This window comes from Primulina huaijiensis, chromosome 2 (genome assembly GCF_012295235.1).
Source record: "Primulina huaijiensis isolate GDHJ02 chromosome 2, ASM1229523v2, whole genome shotgun sequence".
NCBI classification, from domain to species: Eukaryota; Viridiplantae; Streptophyta; class Magnoliopsida; order Lamiales; family Gesneriaceae; genus Primulina; species Primulina huaijiensis.
Window position 1 is genome coordinate 4,308,131 of NC_133307.1, and position 18,044 is coordinate 4,326,174.

The 18,044-nt window shown below is 32.9% G+C and overlaps 2 protein-coding genes across 3 annotated transcripts; both read right to left on the reverse strand.

The window, feature by feature from the left end:
* Positions 1-3,418: 3,418 nt before the first annotated feature.
* Positions 3,419-9,506, reverse strand: LOC140965111 (la-related protein 6B). 2 transcript variants are annotated; one of them, XM_073425178.1, is made up of 10 exons: positions 8,996-9,506; positions 8,539-8,620; positions 7,551-7,645; positions 7,385-7,456; positions 7,132-7,211; positions 6,932-7,031; positions 5,675-5,722; positions 5,494-5,559; positions 4,651-4,788; positions 3,419-4,012 (listed from the first exon to the last, which is right to left on the reverse strand). In XM_073425178.1, the coding sequence occupies exons 1-10, from the start codon at positions 9,320-9,322 to the stop codon at positions 3,734-3,736; spliced, it is 1,287 nt and encodes a 428-aa protein (XP_073281279.1). In that variant the 5' UTR covers positions 9,323-9,506; the 3' UTR covers positions 3,419-3,733. The 2 variants fall into 2 exon arrangements, with proteins under 2 accessions (XP_073281279.1, XP_073281272.1); XM_073425171.1 differs by having other exon boundaries at positions 4,651-4,803.
* Positions 9,507-12,461: 2,955 nt separating this feature from the next.
* LOC140965122 (aldehyde dehydrogenase family 2 member C4-like) lies at positions 12,462-17,813 on the reverse strand. The gene is made up of 8 exons (XM_073425191.1): positions 17,656-17,813; positions 15,878-16,020; positions 14,983-15,366; positions 14,362-14,625; positions 14,136-14,273; positions 13,697-13,834; positions 13,187-13,248; positions 12,462-12,888 (listed from the first exon to the last, which is right to left on the reverse strand). Exons 1-8 carry the CDS (start codon positions 17,753-17,755, stop codon positions 12,615-12,617), a joined length of 1,503 nt encoding a protein of 500 aa, XP_073281292.1. The 5' UTR covers positions 17,756-17,813; the 3' UTR covers positions 12,462-12,614.
* Positions 17,814-18,044: the final 231 nt, after the last annotated feature.

The window sequence follows — 18,044 nt, forward strand, 5'->3', positions numbered from 1 at the left end:
TGGCCGAATGTCCACGGCCCCTAACATCAACCTCCAGACGACCTAATTCAAAAACTTGCATTCCCTGGGCATCAGTGAATCGGCTACGAAGAATCCCCTCGATGGCAGGGGTCAGATTATTGTTACTTGCAATTGATGCGTGGCGATATCGGGCAAACCAACATGAGGCCAGTTTCTGCAAAGAATCTAAAAGTGCAATGATTGGCAGCTTCCTTTCTTCAAGTAATCTAGCATTGATGGACTCAACCCCGTTTGTCGTCATAATATTGTAACGGGTCTTTGGACAATATGCTAGAGTCCATCTATCAAGTGAATCTCTCTCGTCCAAAAATTGCTCTGCCTCAGGATATCTATTCTTAAATTCATTGTAGCATTATCAAACTCGAAAGGCTTATAAATTTTTGCAATGTGCAAAAACATTTCTGTTGCACCCTTATTTTTGCATCTAGTTTTCAGGTTTTGGGATAAATGCCACGTACAATGACCATGATGCGCATTTCTATATACAGTAGAAACCGCATTTATGATTCCTTGATGCCTGTCTGAAATTATCACCAATTCATCCTCGTCTGGTACTACTTCTAACAACTTCGTCAAAACCAACTCCACGAAGAAGTACACTCGACATCTACGATTCCCCACGCCAAAGGATATTGGTGATAATTTTCATCTTGTGCCGATGCCACCAGTAAAACACCATTATACTTGCCCTTCAACCACGTACCATCAATTGATACAACTTTCCGCATACTTCGATATCCTCTGACGCATGCACCAAAGGCAAGAAATATATACTTGAATCGATTTTCCTCGTCGACAAAAATGTCTGTTATGCTTCCTCGATTCATCTGCTCAACCATGTGCAAATAACAAGTCAGTAAAGCAAAACTCTTTGTAGGATCACCTTTCAACATATTGTCTGCTAGTTCTTTCCCTTTTCAAGCCTTGTAATATGATATATCAGCATTCATACTATTGCGCATCATCGCCATCACCGCTTTTGGTACAATTGGCACTGGATGACCTTGGAAATTATCCACCAACATATCACGAACAACAGCAGAACTCGCTCCACGGATTTTTTTTCGTCTCCCAGTCAAACCACATGTGTGTGTATTGCAATAGGTCCGAACAGAAAATGCATGTGAATCATTCCTAATCTTTGAGGTCCAGATTCTCCACTTACAATCAGACACTACACATTTTACGGCGTACACTTTTTGGCTACTTTTAACCGTCTCAAATTCAAAGCAAGCTTCCAAACTTATTCTAATTATCTCTTTTTTACTGCTTCTCGGTTTGGAAATTCTTGACCAACAAACAAGTTTGAACCATCAGTGAATGAAAATGTGTCATTATCAATATTCACATCCGCAACCAAATTTGCGTCAACACTTGCAACAAGATTTGCCTCGACATCGTTTGCGTCATTACGTGCTTCATCATATAACTCGTCTGTGTTACTACGATCCACATGCATGGCATCCACGTTATGTGCTTCGTCGAAAAAGTCAGTGATGTTATTACAATCCACAGAAACAATATTCAAGTGAAAATAATCATCAAAATGTCTCTGTTCGATAAAATTGCAATTGTTTTCGTGCACATTATCAAAAACATCAACAGAAGCAACATGTTCAATTTCAACTTGAAGCACTGGCCTACTTCTCGGACAACCAAGATAAAAATATGCTTTCAAATCATGGTCATTCTCTATGTAAATCGGTTGAATATTGCACGGCAAATCTAGAAGATAACTCATCCTCAACATGACACTATCTTCTAATTTTTCAGCTCTATATAGTTCACTTTTAAAATTTTCAAAATCACAAATATCATCGTCCACTGGAATAGCAACAAACTTTGCATTTGGCCCTGCATTCCATTTATATACCAGCTCCTCATTTTCCCATTTCCCATCGAAATGAACAACAATAACTGTCGGCATATCTACAAAATTCACCAAAAACATATGATAATTAGTCAACAAAACATATAATAATTAGAATTGGCAAATTTATTAAATTATAATTATAAAAAAAGACCACACTATGTCCACCCGCAATTTGCTCGGTCGACCAAGAAGTATTCTTTCTTGGTCGACCAATAAGAATTCCTTATTGGTCGACCAAGAATGGAGTTTGGACGACCAAATGGTCGACCAAGAAGGAATTCTTATTGGTCGACCAAGTTGAGGAAAAAAATTTCTTCTTCAACTACAGACTTAATTTTCGGCGAGGTTAATTTTCGTGGATGGCTATTTCGGCGAAAACAATGAATTGGGTTCAATGGAAATTGAGAAAACTTACCGTGCTCGTTTTTTCTTCAAAAGGAGACGACTTGGTCTTCAAATACAGAAGAATCGGGCAATAGATGTAGATCTAGATCTGAAGAATGAGCTTGTCAACTTCTCTTTAATGTAATGCTGCAGCCGTTGATGTGGTAGATGAGGTTTTTACATCCGTAGACTGAGAAGAAAGAGAAAAAACGACAACATAACAATTAATTTATTAAGTTTACAGGTTTTACAGTTCAATTAAGGTTTAATATAATAATTAAGAGTCAACTCCTTCTTTTTTTAAAAAAAAAGTCAGAGTCCTTTTTTTAAAATATTTTCTATATTAATCCTGTTTTTTTAATTGTCCCGGAAATTAACATGGGGACGTGGCCTAGGCAACTTAATGTACATTGAAGTTTGAGGTATTAAATTAGCGCACAAGGAAATTGAGTGACTTGTCCTGGAATATATCTAAATTAGAGGGACTTTTCTTATGCATTGTCCATATAACCATAAATCTTCTCATCTTCATTATTTTACACAATTTTGTTCCTCGAGAGACAACCTTACTGGCAACATGGATGACATATAGATCATAAAAGTTTTAGCTATCATAGTATTGTTATTTCTTTTAAAGAAAAAGAAGCTACCATAGTATTTAACCAAATAAAAATTGGTAAACATTGCCAAACCCCCAAACAGATAGAAAACGAAGCAACAGATATGTGCTTTCCCAAGAAGGATGGTTGCCCTCCTATTTCACCCACCTTTTTATTATATTCTAAATTTCAAATATCAACCACTGGATTTTAAAATCGGTTGTCCTCCGATTTAATCTTTATGCCTTTTCACCTTTAATTTCATTCTGTTGCACAAAACATGATCCAACCCATCCTGCTAATATTTTATTGACCCCATATAGACAGTCCCCTTTGGTGCTTTACCAGTAAATTTACTTAGCAAAATTGCAAGTAAAATGCACACGTATTATCAGGTGAAAGCTACCAATACTATTCAAAAGCCGGAGCCATTAGCGAACCATCACATACTCGCGTACATAATCACTCGCATACATAAAACATCAACATATATGGGAAAAAATCAGATAACACAACTCAGTTCAATCAGATACACAACTCGTACTAGAATTCTTTTTCTTCTTTTAGGTGTATATAGATGAATAAGAATCTAGATGTAAAGTTTAATATCTACAATGAGGTGCCTCTATATTGAGTAAGGAAATAGCAACATGCTACAATAGTTCTTGAGAGGTTATCCCAAGTTCCACTCTTTAATTACTCAACAAAAAGGATTTGCCAGATGCAAATTTACCGGACTTTCCATAGTGCCTAATGTTTTTTATGTAAGTTTTTTTAACACCCTCTGCAGTGCAGATATTTTGAGACCATTTTTGCTTCTAGTTTTGCATTCCGGCTTTCTGGAAACAGAATATAGCTACAGTACATTAATAGCTACTGGCTTTCCTCGACCCATAGAAAATCCTCTAGTGCCATCAGGCATCCGGGGAACAGGAGATACTTTAGCTACAACAAGCCTCTCAGTTGGAATGGACATTTCCAGAGGTGGAGGTGGAGGTGGAGGTGGAGGTCCGGATAGGCTACCACAATTCATGGGATGATGAGCACGCCCACGTCCCATCCCCTTTCCCTTGCCTTTGCCACCAACACTATTTGGCCCTTTCCCATGAGGATTACCGCAAATATTATCCTCGCCCTGTTCAGTGAATAAAACACCATAACTCATGAAACTCGTCCTTCAAGACTGAAAAAAGTTTAGGATGTCAAAGGAGTATCTCAGATGAGACTCCAATTAAAGGAGGTCGTTTCGTAATGTTTAGGTAATTAAAAAAATGATTGAGTTTTCGTGTGCAGGTCTAAAAATTAGCCATTCAATCACATGTGGAGTTTCAATTGGCCCAATTTGTGGATTAACTTAATCTAAGCAAGAAAGTCTGGAATTTGTTGTACTTGTCCAACACATTACTATAACAAAGTTTGAAAATGAAAAGGTTTTTGAAATCACAATATGTGACCACGATAGGATTTACTTATTGCATAAAATTCAGCAGCTGTTAAGGCTAATAATAATCAATTACTAGAAATGGGTATAGTCCTATTAGTGATGTTCCACAATTGCGACAAATGGTGTGCGAACCTTTGGGATTGTTCTTATTTGTTAAGCCAAAGCCACATATATAATGGTCGTAATTTCCTAGATGATGGTGCAGAAGAGAACCAAATTACCAAAAACAAGTCCATTCAAAAATTTTACTCAAATTGATTATGTATGATGAACTCACTAAAGAATTTTATTTGATATTAGTACTAAAAAAGGAAACTGGAAGTCCTTACTTGAAGATCGGGAAATTGGGCATCAGATTGTTGCAAAGAATCTTCCAAATTATTTTCCTCCAACTGCTGTATCTCAGGCACTACTTCTTCTTTCTTAGCAATGGGTTGAACATCATGACCAACTCTCCTAGCTCGCACCTGAACAGATTTTAGCTGTAAATGGAAAAGTTAATAGCAAACATCAAAATACATACTTGACAATTAACAAAATCAATGCTTTCTTTTTTGCAAAGAACGATATTCATTCATGACCATAAGGAAACAAGTGCTGGTTAAGATGCATTTTTGACACAACTACACATTTTTTTAAAATCACCTACACATTTCATTGACATCCTTATCATAAAAAAATTGATATTAGATTTATTTTTCCTAATATAGGTTCGCATTCAATAATTAATGTACTAAACGCGATTCCTTTGAAGTTTCGATCCAGCTATCTCCATATAATATCCCAAAATTGATATTTTCAACATTATAGACTTCTAGCATTTCAAAACATTACCCTATCTCCGCATATTGTCCACATGCTTCCCAGTACAACTGACCTCCATAATTTCCATGAATTTTTTTCTTTTGAACATACAGTCAGACCCCTATAATGGTTCTGACCGAAAATAATGCAAAAGATCAAACAAATTTACTTTAAAAAGCTCCGAATAACTAGAATATGATCGTGTGTGCACCGTCGTTCACAAATAATGACAACGGATCCTCGTAAAAGATCAACCACAGCTCCATTCATAATACAAGGACAACCAAATCTTTCTTATTTCTGCCCAAGTATAAACGCGTGAGTGTGCATGTTTGTATTTGAGACACAAAATTTTGCATACTACATACCACATTTTTTAACAAACGAATTTTAAGACCATTCCTCCAATTTCCCTCGTCTGTCAATTCAACTACCTGCCAAAAACCAAGAACCAACAGTAATGTGATGAAATGAAAACAAGACAAGGTTTTCAAAATAGAGGGGATAAAAGTAAGATGATCTCAAATGTAAAGATGGTATAGACGTTACAGCTTTTTCTGCTACTTCAGTAGATTCGTACTCCACAAAAGCATGAAACTACAAGAAAATAATTAATTCACAGGTTATGGATGTTATCTTGCACATAATAAACAAGAAATAAAAATAACACCATAAATTGTAGTGATGACGAAATCTGAACAAAATACATTTGGAATATCATTCAATCACTAACAAGGGAACTGCAACATAGTTCAAACAAATAGTATTGCATATTTATTTTCATACAGGACATCCAGTAAAACAATCATGTCATTAACAGTGCAGAAATAAAGACAACAAGCATGAAATAGATTCATGTTTCCTTGTAGCTTTTCTCTGATGGCTAGATACAAACAAAACCATTCATTTCATCCATCTCTTTGGTGAAAGAATACCCACTGCTTGTACTCCGTAACCACCTACATAAAACTCTCCCCGGTTCTTTTTCCCTTTGGATGACACCATCAGAAAGCAAAAGGTGAAATTACAGTTGATTACAATTCAGAAGAATTCTACTCTGTTCTGAAGACGACAGCCTCATTATGTTGTAAGTCTGCAGATCCCATTTTCCTTTTCTAGGTACTCATTAATATTTCCATGAGGATAAGAATGAAAGATAACCTAATAAGCTTAAGACATTTATCTGAGCCAGGAAAAAANTATGTATGTGTATATATACTTATGTATGTATGTGCATATATACATACATATGTATGTGTATATACATACATACATATGTAACTAGATTCAACAAGTCACACATGACATACAACAGCACACCTCTCATCAAAACAACCATCCCAAAAACAATCTGGGATTTTCCTCAACCACACAGAAGTTATTCTCTGAGATATATACAGAACCAGAAAACAATGTTAATCAATTCATCAACAAATATCACTTTTGAACTCATTCAAAATGGTCTCACTTCTGGGAATATGAGGAAAGCCAAACAACCATCCAAACGAACAGAGGTTTAAGATTACAGCAGATTGTACCAAAGAGAAAGTCGTCAGTGGCACAAAGAATAAATTACAACAGTAAAACAATAGTATAATTTGATAGCGAACATACTAAAGGCACAAACAACATGAGCCACGGAGCATATTACAATGGAGCGATGCAAGAGTTAGAAGAAAGAAAAAATGTTTCGCACACAGAGATTCGTAAGACCAAAATGAAATCAGTTGCTTTAGTTCCAAAGCATATCCACAACTCTTAGGTAGCTTCAGTTCCAAAGGTAAAATTTGCCATTTGAGAGCATACCTTGCTGCTGAAATGCATGGCATCCCCTTTTCCTATTCTAGAGGCAGAAGACGTGCCACCATTAGGATGCAGAGGTGGACAGGTACGAATTGATTTCACACTGGTAGAATAATCATTCAGGTGAGTGTAGAAGCAGCAAAAGCACATCTCATGCCATAAAAATAATTCCATTTGATTTCAACAAGATGAATAATATGTACCTCCCCACAGATGAGAAAATCTTCATGAGGTTTTGATGAGAATGTTCCTCGGGTAAATTTTCAGCAATGACTATGCGGGACTACAGGTAGAAGATACCGATCCAGGACAAAAGTTTAGGCTAGGTCAACAAAATTATATCTTTAAGGGGCACACATGTAAACCGTCTTAACATAAAAATTAATTGCAAAGGAATTGGGTTTATCACACATGAAAATGCATAAAGACATATAGTGTATGAGTCATATGACTTACTTGAAGCTCTTCCATATCAAGCTCAGTTAGTGGATGCTGGCGTTTAACCTTTTTGCCATCTTCACTAACCACCTAGAGGAAAATATCAACCAGGAGGGAAGATAGCAAAAACTAGCAAGGCAGCCAAATAGACATTATAAAAAATGACCTTAAGACAAAATAGTACCAATTTTTTGGAATTCCTCAATATACTAGCAAGCTGAGAGCTACCACTGATTCCATTTTTTATCTTCTTGAAAGACGCAACAAATGACAGTGGTACTGCAGCATTAGAGGATGGCAAAAAAAAATAAAACGTCATTAAGCTGAAGTTATGAGAAACATTTAAAATCAGTAAAGAAATCATATGTCAAAAGTATCTGAGCTGATTTTGAATTAAGTACATAAGAAAGGCATCATATTCCCACGTTTTCATTTATCTAATTGAGGCCCCATTCTCTTGAAAATCCATATCAATAACTGGATCCCATATAATTTTTGCCCGATCAAAAGCATAACAGTGATAAGAAATAAAACTTTGATCAGAAGATCAACAACTACAGATCGAGCAGTCACCAACCAATTATGCAGTGAAAACAATCAATTGGTGGGTAGCTAAATTCAAATCTCAAACTCCTCCTTACTTTCTTCTCCTTCCCTTTCTAAATCCCACGGACCACCCCCCGCTAGGGAAAACCAAGATCTCTCCTAACAGAAAGGGACAACTTACAGCCACTCATTCATTTTAGTAAAACAAAAGTTCAAGAGACCAATTATTGCAATCAATCACCCAAGTCCAGTCCATATCACCTAAAAGTTAGATCTTCCAGAGTTTGGAGCATCCATTTAGTAAGCCATGAATAGGACTCACAAATACAAGGAATATTTGTCCCTCATTTAAAACCTCGCTAGCATACTATAACTTGTTACACATATCTCTTTCAGAAATTCACGACCAAACAAAGACACGCAAACTCGCAGCAATCTATATTTCTGTATAGAACAACTCTTTACAGTAGATGACTCATCCATTGGGGCCCCCACTTTCATTATTGAAACAACCAGAAAGCCTTAAGTTTCTTAATTAGAGTCTAATGAATTAAATTCGGGAATCAATTTACTGGGGAATCAATTTACTGGTAACAGAGAAAAAACCTTGAACATAAATATCATACCATATGCTTCCTGATCTTTGCACATAAGCCTAAATAACTGATCAGTTGTGGCCAGATTGATATCACTAAAATAAAATTCCACCTGCAAAACATAGAGCAAATTTCATTAAACTACAAACAAATTTGATTTTAATTAACATGAAATTGTCTCTTCCATCTATTCTCAAAATGAAAATTCTTTAGTGATATTTATGGTCTAGCATGATTCGTACACACCATTTAAATTCAACAAATTAATTTGAAGCAAACCCAAAGAAGCCATAGACAAAATCATACGTAAACAAAAACACCGAGCTAATTACAAACTATTTCAAACCACCAATAGAAGACACGTAATACCACCCGAGTCAGTACGTGAGTAAATAAACACACTAGTCCAATAATGAATCTAGTCTACCGATCACCCAAAAAGGTTCATACCATAATATTTAAAATAAAAACAAAAACCAAATTTCACCTGATTGAGAACTTTCTGATGAGAATCTGGCAATCCATTTTTCGTGGAAGTTGCAACAACATTGCGATCTTCCCTCGACTCGGTGAAACTCACTGGGCGAACATTCCCATAAAAGGGGACGGTATTTTTCTGGTTAAAGTTTTGGACAGATAAGTGGTTCTCGTATGCATAGTAAGGCGGCGGCAGGAGCGGCGGCGGCGGCGGCGCGTAAATCTGCAACATCCGCAGCGCTGGGTTGGATACAGCGGACCGCGGGACAAATTCAGGAGCCTTCGCATTGAGCTTCGATGTTGAGGCTAGGGTTTCGGAATCCTTCCGCTGATCCATCGTCGATCTTGATGGATCTACCGAGAAATCGTTACCGAATAAAGATCGATCACTTTTGGATTAAGAAAACAATTGAAGATTAGTGCAACTTTTTCAGCTCAGAGTACAGAGAAAATAGAGTGGAAAAGGATTTCTCGGGTTTTAACCATGGAGTCCGTTTCTCTCTCTATCACCACAATTCCCCAACTCACATGCATATATATAATATATATTAAATTTGATATATATTTTTCTCGCATATATATAAATTTATAAAATTATTTAAAAAATTAATTTAAAATTTTAATATAAATTATAATTTTATATAATAAAGTTTTTTACAAAATATAATAATTTTATTGGTTGTAAATTTTTCTTTATCTATTTTTTTGAATTTTTATTTTATTATAAAATATTTTACAAAACATAAACGTAATTTTTTTATGTTAATAAAATTCATATTTAAAATTTTAGTCATGCATTTTTGTTATATATAAATATAAAATTAAAGAACTAAACTATATAAAAAAAGGGGGGATATAAAAAATTTTGATTGAGTATTTTTTTATTGAAAATACTTACTAATTTTGGGGTGTCAAAAACAATATGAGGATAAAATGTGAAACAAATTAAAATTTTAGATAAAAGCCTTAAATTTTGAGAACATGCATATTAGAAAAGTATCTTATCAGTATGATTCGACAAGTGAAAAATTAGATTCGGAATTGGATTTGGATTTGGATTTTAAATTCATGAATTTGAAATTCTATTTGGTGTTTGGTAAAAAATTTAAATATAATTTAAAAGTTGTTTTAACCATTAAAACTAATTTATTTTATATTTAAAAAATCTTGTATTTCTATTTTGTAAAATGATTTTTTTATTAACAATATTTATATAAATATTCCTATTTTTTATGAAGGAAAAAATGTATTTTCGAGCATATAAAAAAAATTTTAATTTAACGATTTTTTAATAAATGCAAAAATTATAAAGTTTATCATTAAAAATAAATTTATCAAGTTTTGATAAATTAGGTTTTTATTATTAAAACAACAAATTTTTAATAAAAATGTTTTATTTATAGAAATTTTTAATATAAAAATATTTAAAATTGATTTTCTCAAAAATATATATGATATAAATGTTTGTGAATTGATAATATGTATTTTTCGATAAACGGTATTTTATAAAATTTGAGAAGAATATTTAAAATTTTACCTATTTTGTAAAGATTTCACCTAGTTAAATAAAATCTCATCAAATTCAACAAAATACCAATATCATTTTGGAATTACATCTTTCCAAACAAATAAAATGGTATTTTCAATTCCAAATCCCACCAAATTCACTTGAATGGAAAAAGAACTTTGATCGAGTAGTTAGTAGGCCGAAGAATAATACACTAATGGGCCGATAAAGAAGATGACTCGATCCATCAAGAAAATTTATAAATATGTGAAGGATACAAGGCCAAAAGATAGGTCGAATAACATATAATATCGAAATTACAATTTTTATTTTTTTAATATATTATTATCTTTTTTAATATCCAACGAAGAGATTTCAAGTTGGGAGAGGTAATTAGATTGAGTCAGTAATCTTTTGGAAATATATTATTATCTTACATGCATCCCAAATTGACAAAATTTTAAAAACCACGATCATGCATGTTTTAAATGTAGTTGAACTCTCGTGTCGATCCGAATGAATCATTCTTTCCGCGTAGGAAAATCTTTGCTTGCTAAGCAAGAGGATAGCAAGTTACAGATTCTGTCTCGGTAGGACATGTATTTCTATTGCTATTAAATTCATAAATGAAGTAGTTAATGGTGGGGTTACCATTATCCTTTTTGTAGTGACGAATCTTGTACGTGTTCTTAAAAAAAGGAATTTGTCCATTTTTCGGGGTCTCAAAGGGGCTTGAAAACACATAAGAACTCTTGAATGGAAATACAAAGATATGTAACTCCAAATATCCTTGATCGTAAGCCATATAATTACACTATAAATAACAACCATAATTACAACAGTAGTGATTAACATTGACATAACAGAAGTAAGTGGATCGATAAAGTATCCAAATTCTAAAGAAAAATCATTATCGAGAGTCCAAGACCATACATATTGATAGATAGAACTGCTATTTATTAACTGAATAGACAGATTAGTTGAAAAAATCATGACTATACTTAACAATAAAATACTCGTAAAGGCCCACATACGACGAAGATCTTTTGTTGCTGTCAGAAAAAGAATAAGTCTCATTCCTATTAACATAGGAGCTGGAGACATTTTTTCACCATAGCATATATATTTCCTCCAAATATTTGTGGGCCCTGTTATCTACATCATCAATCAAATATTTGTGAGCCCCGGTTATTGAAGATGATTAATTCTATGGGATGAAACCAATATTGACTACTCTGCAAATATTATGTGGACATGTATTTCACGGAACTAGAGGGGCATTCAAAAAATATGGTGGTGGATATTGAAAATATAACAAATTATGTGAGTGTTGTGTAAGAAATGGAAATGGAGGATGTCGGACACTCGGACGAACTTGAGAATTTTCTCCACTTAGAACTTTTGTCAATATTTGGATAGTTCGAAAAATCCCTAAAAAAATTATTGGAATTATTATCCATTCCAAAAAATTTTGTATGTAATATTTTTTTGTGATAGAAATATTTATGTAGGATGTTGAAAATATGAATTTTAATTTTTTAAAAACTGATGTATTTATAGAATTATTTTTGAAAGTTGGGTAACGTTCAAAAAATTAATTTGTTGGAAAAGAACAAACGTTGTAGACAACGTTTGTTTTATATAGTAATTACTGCTTATCTTCAACATTTTAGTCAATTGGATTCGCAACATAAGTTTAAAAATATATTTAAAAAATAGACATCCTGCAGCGAAAGAGACATTCCACGTACATTTCATTTTAATAATTAAAAAATATTTTTTTTAAAAAAAACCAACATCTCGTTGCAGGCCTTCTCACACGCGCGTGCTACCTCAAGCCCAAAAAAAAAAAAGAATAACCGTTCATTTGACATACAAATCAAGAAGCTACAATGATGAATATTGGGAATGGAAAGATATTTGGATGACATGACAATTGCAATACCTACTACTGTAAGTGCCTTATACATACATTATCGTAGAGATAGATATGACCTTAACATACATGTGATATACAAGCATAGCACGCATAAAATTCGAAACAAAACACTGACGATAAATTATTACAGAGTGACAGTACGATTTATTACAAACATATTTTCAAACTCAGAAATGGACATACTCAGAGCCATGGTGAATTATATATGGGAGTGGCAATAGATTTGGTTTTAAGGTATTTTTGAAGAGCATCCATCCCCATATCCTTGCCAAACCCGCTCATTTTGTAGCCTCCAATAGGTAAGTCATCGTCAAAAGCAAAGTAGCAATTGATCCAAATTGTACCAGCCTTGATGGATCTTGAAACCGTGTTAGCAATGTTCAAATCATTCGTCATTACGCCCGCAGCTAGTCCATACTTTGTGCTATTAGCTCTCCTTATAACCTCTTCAACGGTTCTGCAATGTCATTATGTTTCAGTTCAATTCTAAAAAAACGTCTAATATTTATCAGTCGATATGGATCTTTATGTTACATCGTAACAAAAAGAAAAAAGCAAAATTATTTTAGTCTTAGACAATCGATATGAAAAAAATATAACGATTATCAGTATCTTATGGAACTGAAAATATATAATGTGATAATAAGTTCAAGAACTTGTTTTTCAAAGATAATTTGATAATCACAAAAGAACAAAAATAAATTGTTTCTTCTTAGATTTGAAATTTAATAATTAGAATAAGGATCATTACTTACTTGAATTTCATGACTGACATGACAGGCCCGAATATTTCGTCAGTAGCAATAGCCATATCATCCTACAAATAAAATATAAAAAATAATAAAAATAAAAATAAACTTCTTGTTTACAACAATTAACTATGCAGATTTTTGGGGAAAATCACAACAGTCATTTGTTTACATTAATCATTTGTTTCCAAAATGCTAAAACAGTGTCGGATATGTGGTAATTTTTGACGTCATATTGGCAATCATTGTCGTCATATGAAACGTATACTAGTAGAATTTCCTTGATTTACTTCGCATATTAAATGAAGTAATATGTAGATAATTGTCGAAGTAGACGCACATGAACTAATATGGTACCATTTTACTTCGCATTATCACCGAAGTCGTATCCAAGAAATTAGCGAAGTCTTTGGCTGAAATTAGACCGATGACGAAGTAAAATGTCTTCTACATATATATTAACTCACCGGACCATTTTTGCGAATTTATTTATATTTATTTAGATCAAATACTTACCGTGACATCAGTAAATATTGTTGGCTCGATGTAATATCCCTTTCGGTCTAAAGCCTCGCCACCACTAAATAGTGTGGCACCTTGCTTCTTGCCGAGTTCGATGTACGACAGAACTTTATCATATTGTTTTTTGTCAACCTGTAAACAAGAAATCACACAAAAGGGATTTCAATTTTGTACCACCTCCGTATATTTTTTTGTCGACGCGATCCATTTTAACAAAGAAAAGTAATATTTTGACATAAAAAATAATATTTTTTCATGAATCGAGTAGGGTTGAAGATATGTTTCACAAAATTGATCCGTAAAATAATTTCAAAATAGTTTTTGTGTAGAAGGAAGTCTTTGACTAAAAAAAACGTGAATATGAACATATAGTGAACTATTTAAAGTAGAGAAATTAACAAAGATGGAAATGAATAAAGATGTTGGAGCTTACTTGTGGGCCTTGGTGAACATTTGGCTCGAAAGGATCCCCAACAACCCAATTTTTGACATGCTCCTCCAACTTGGAGAGAAATTTATCATAAATCTCTTCTTGAACAAAAATCCGAGAACCAGCAACACAAATCTGGCCCTGATGCATTATAAAAGTTACAGAGTGAGGACTTTTTCGAGTTTGGATTTTATTCATGTCACGATATATGTAAAGCTTGAAAGTCAACCTGGTTGTAAAGACATCCAATGAGAGCAAGAGGAACAATTTTGTCAACGTCTGCATCTTTAAAAATAATGAATGGGGACTTTCCTCCTAGCTCAAGGCATACGGATTTCAAATTACTCGTTGCAGCGGCTTGCATTATACGGTGCCCTGTCACGGTGGATCCCGTAAAGCTAACCAAGTCTATGTCCATGTGTGAGCTAATGGCCGCGCCGGCCGTGGATCCGTATCCTGTCACAATGTTGATCACCCCGTCCGGAACTCCGGCCTATAGATAGCCATTCAAGAAGAAAAAAACAGTAAGGTTGCATAATTATATTACTCCCAAAAGTTTCAAATATTTTCACAGAGAAATTCCGCTGAAAACACAAATTAAAAATATACATGGAAATTTTCAATTTGGTCATTGTATATCTGTAATTTTGGTTATCTCTGTCGTCAAATTTTAGTCTTAATTCGTCTTTTTTTTTTTTTGCATTTTAGTTTTTTCTGTATTGGTACTGACACGACACTGACTTGTGTAGTGTCATATAAGCTCTCATGCGGAAAAAAAGATTAAAATTGTCAAAGAAATGAAAGATGGAAGACTAAGTCTGAAAATTTCAAATTAAAAATATAAGTTTACCCGCTTTGCCAAATGAGCATAATAAAGAGCAGAGAGAGGTGTTTGCTCAGCAGGCTTGACAACCACAGTACAACCAGCAGCTAGTGCAGGGCCAACTTTAATTGCGAACATCGTACTCGGAAAATTCCATGGAGTTATGAGTCCGACGACACCGATCGGCTCCATCAATGTATACCCTTGAAATTCTCTCGACATTTTTAATGTTTCCCCATGAATTTTGTCTGCTGCACCAGCATAGTACCTTATTTGGTTAGCTGCACCATGGATATACTGGCCTTTCGCAAAACTGTACAAGTTCCCAGCATCCATGGTGTCTATGGCTGCCAATTCCTCAGCGTTTTCGTCCACTAAATCCGCAAATTTCAGCATTATCCGTCGCCTTTCCTGCCCAGATGAGTATAAATATTCAACATGTAAACCATATGCAAGTTTAGTCTATGCCACTTTCAAAGAAATATTCCATGTGTATGATCATATATCATCAAATATAGCGTTCCCCCATGTATTTAGTATAGGTCTCACACATGTTCACGCACCTGGAATGATAAATAGTACGTGTGTTTGGTACAAGTGATGAGATAATAAATGATTGGCTATGCTATAGATAACAAGATTGATATATTATTAATCAAACATTATGTGATGTTATAAATTATTTGCTTAGAATAATTATAATTCATTTTATTAGTTCATTTAAATAAATTAAAATGTTTAAAATTTCCGATGATATAGTAAAATAAGAGGTTATTATAAACACTTAGATAGAAAACTCGAACATTGGCCCGAGATGGTGACTCACACCAAAAAGTTAGCTCTTCAATTAAGAGATCGATGCGACAATAATGACATATACGAAAGGTGAAAGTAAGCTTAATATATATGTATTAGTACTCACCGCACCCGGCAGTCGAGGCCAGGGGCCCTCGTCGAAAGCATGACGGGCAGCCTTCACAGCTAAATCAACATCTTCCTTGTCTCCTTCTGCGACTTGTGCTAGCACTTGTTCTGTCCTTGGATCTATTGTTTCGAATGTTTTCCCTGTTCATTTTAAATCAAATTTAAGCCAAACATCTAATATCCCTTCACCACCAAAAAAAAAAGAAACAAGAAAAAAAAATAATTGAAAAATCAATGCTCAACATGATGTTCGTTTTACTGTTTTTCAGAATTTTGTAATTTTATATATATATATATATAATTTTGATATGTTGTTAACTCATCGTGTCAATTAATATGGAAAATAACTTTTAATATTTAATTGGTATGATGTAATATATTTTACATAGTACCGATATCTATAGACTATAGTATATATAATAATTGAGCCTATTAGAAAGATATCAACTTTTTTTCCAAAATTATCTTTATATTATTTCATATTTAATATTTCTCTGAACTAACTATTATACATAGGATAAATAACTTTTCAATTTATTTAAATATTATTTTAGATGTAAAAAATCATAATTAAATCAAATATTTAGGAATTTTATATATATATATATATATATATATAATAAATAATCTAATTATTTGAAAAATAAAAAATACATTATTCCTATATAATATATATAATACCACATATGATAGTATCACTTGATCATTAATATTAATATTAAAAATATTTAGAACTGTCAAATAGGTCGGTCCGTCAACTAGACAGGTTGGGTTTTCCCAAACCTAAATTGCAATAAACTATATTTTCCTAACTTTTTTTCCTCTTTCACTGGAACATTGACATGTTGTCTACATGTTATCAATATTTGGCACTATATAAAGGGCAGCAGGTGTCATGTCAATTGTCTTTTAAAAACAAAAAAAAAACCACCAAAAATACAAAAGAAACCAAATTATTGAATTAAGACGAATTTTGACCCTTCAAAAACCAATTTACAAGATGAATTTTGCTTCCTCCTTCTTCTTCATCATGATAATATAAATTATGATTATATTTGGACATCATGCTTACTATATAGTATATGATATTGATGTGTTAATATAATCGGTAAGATATCGTTTGGTTCTTAGTATGAGACAAACAGTACGGAGATAAGTAATATTTTTTAATAATAAAATATATAAAAATGTTAGTTAACATAATGTTTGATTTGATTGATTAATTTGATTAAATTTGAGATAAGATGATATTATCGTTTTGTTTTTTTGAAAATATTAATAAAATATTTATAATATTATTTATTAAGGGTAATATTATAATTTCAATTCAATGATTTGATTGATGTAAGATAAATGATTGGATGATGGTAAATAATATGGTGTACCAAACATGATATTAGATTGTATAAAAATATAGATAAATAATATAGCGAACCAAACGGTACGAGTAAATTATATATACGTAATATGTATATATATCGCTACTACGTAACAAGTGAACTTATGTATGGATAAAATTAAGATTTCTGGGAAGGAAAAAACTCAAATTTAGTATGAAAAAAGAAACAACATGAATTTAACAACTTATTTATATATATATTAAAAAAAACAAAGAATAAACCGATTTAATTAACTAATTTTAGAGTTTTCCCAAAATCATTCACTTATTAGCCATGGGAGATAAGCTAGAGGTTCGAAAAACAGAAACCTCCCTCCCCAGATTGTAATAAGAAAAAGAAACATAGATAACTGTAATAATACATAATTTGAGAGAACCTGATATGGAATTAACGAACTCTCCATTAATGAAGAGCTTCGTAAATTTTATTTCAGGAATCTTCACAGAATGCTCCAACTTTCCATTGCTTTGCGCCATTTTTCTCTCTTTCTTTTACAAAATATATTACGATGTGATTTATATAGAAATGGGAATATCAAGTCAACTTTACAGAAACAACAAACCACTTTAATAATAATAATAATAATAATAAATAAATAAATAAATAAATAAATAATAATAATAATAATAAATAATAAATAAATAAATATATCAGTACAGCAAATCAAGATTTCTTTTACTAATAGTTAAATAAGATGAAAATGATTTGTCCTTTTTCGACTTTAAAAATGTGTTAGACCAATCATTACGATTGCTTTAGTATAGT

Bases quoted from the DNA above. Each gene is read 5' to 3' on its own strand.
- LOC140965111 (XM_073425171.1), bottom strand. From the start codon at position 9,322: ATGGATCAGCGGAAGGATTCCGAAACCCTAGCCTCAACATCGAAGCTC. The intron at 7,457-7,550 runs GTACTATTTTGT...ATTTTCCTCTAG, and splicing joins TGAGGAATTCCAAAAAATTG to GTGGTTAGTGAAGATGGCAA. The intron at 4,013-4,650 runs GTAAGGACTTCC...TTCACTGAACAG, and splicing joins CCCAATTTCCCGATCTTCAA to GGCGAGGATAATATTTGCGG.
- LOC140965122 (XM_073425191.1), bottom strand. From the start codon at position 17,755: ATGGCGCAAAGCAATGGAAAGTTGGAGCATTCTGTGAAGATTCCTGAA. The intron at 15,367-15,877 runs GTGAGTACTAAT...TCATCTGGGCAG, and splicing joins GGCCTCGACTGCCGGGTGCG to GAAAGGCGACGGATAATGCT. The intron at 12,889-13,186 runs GTAAGTAATGAT...ATGACATTGCAG, and splicing joins ATGTCAGTCATGAAATTCAA to AACCGTTGAAGAGGTTATAA.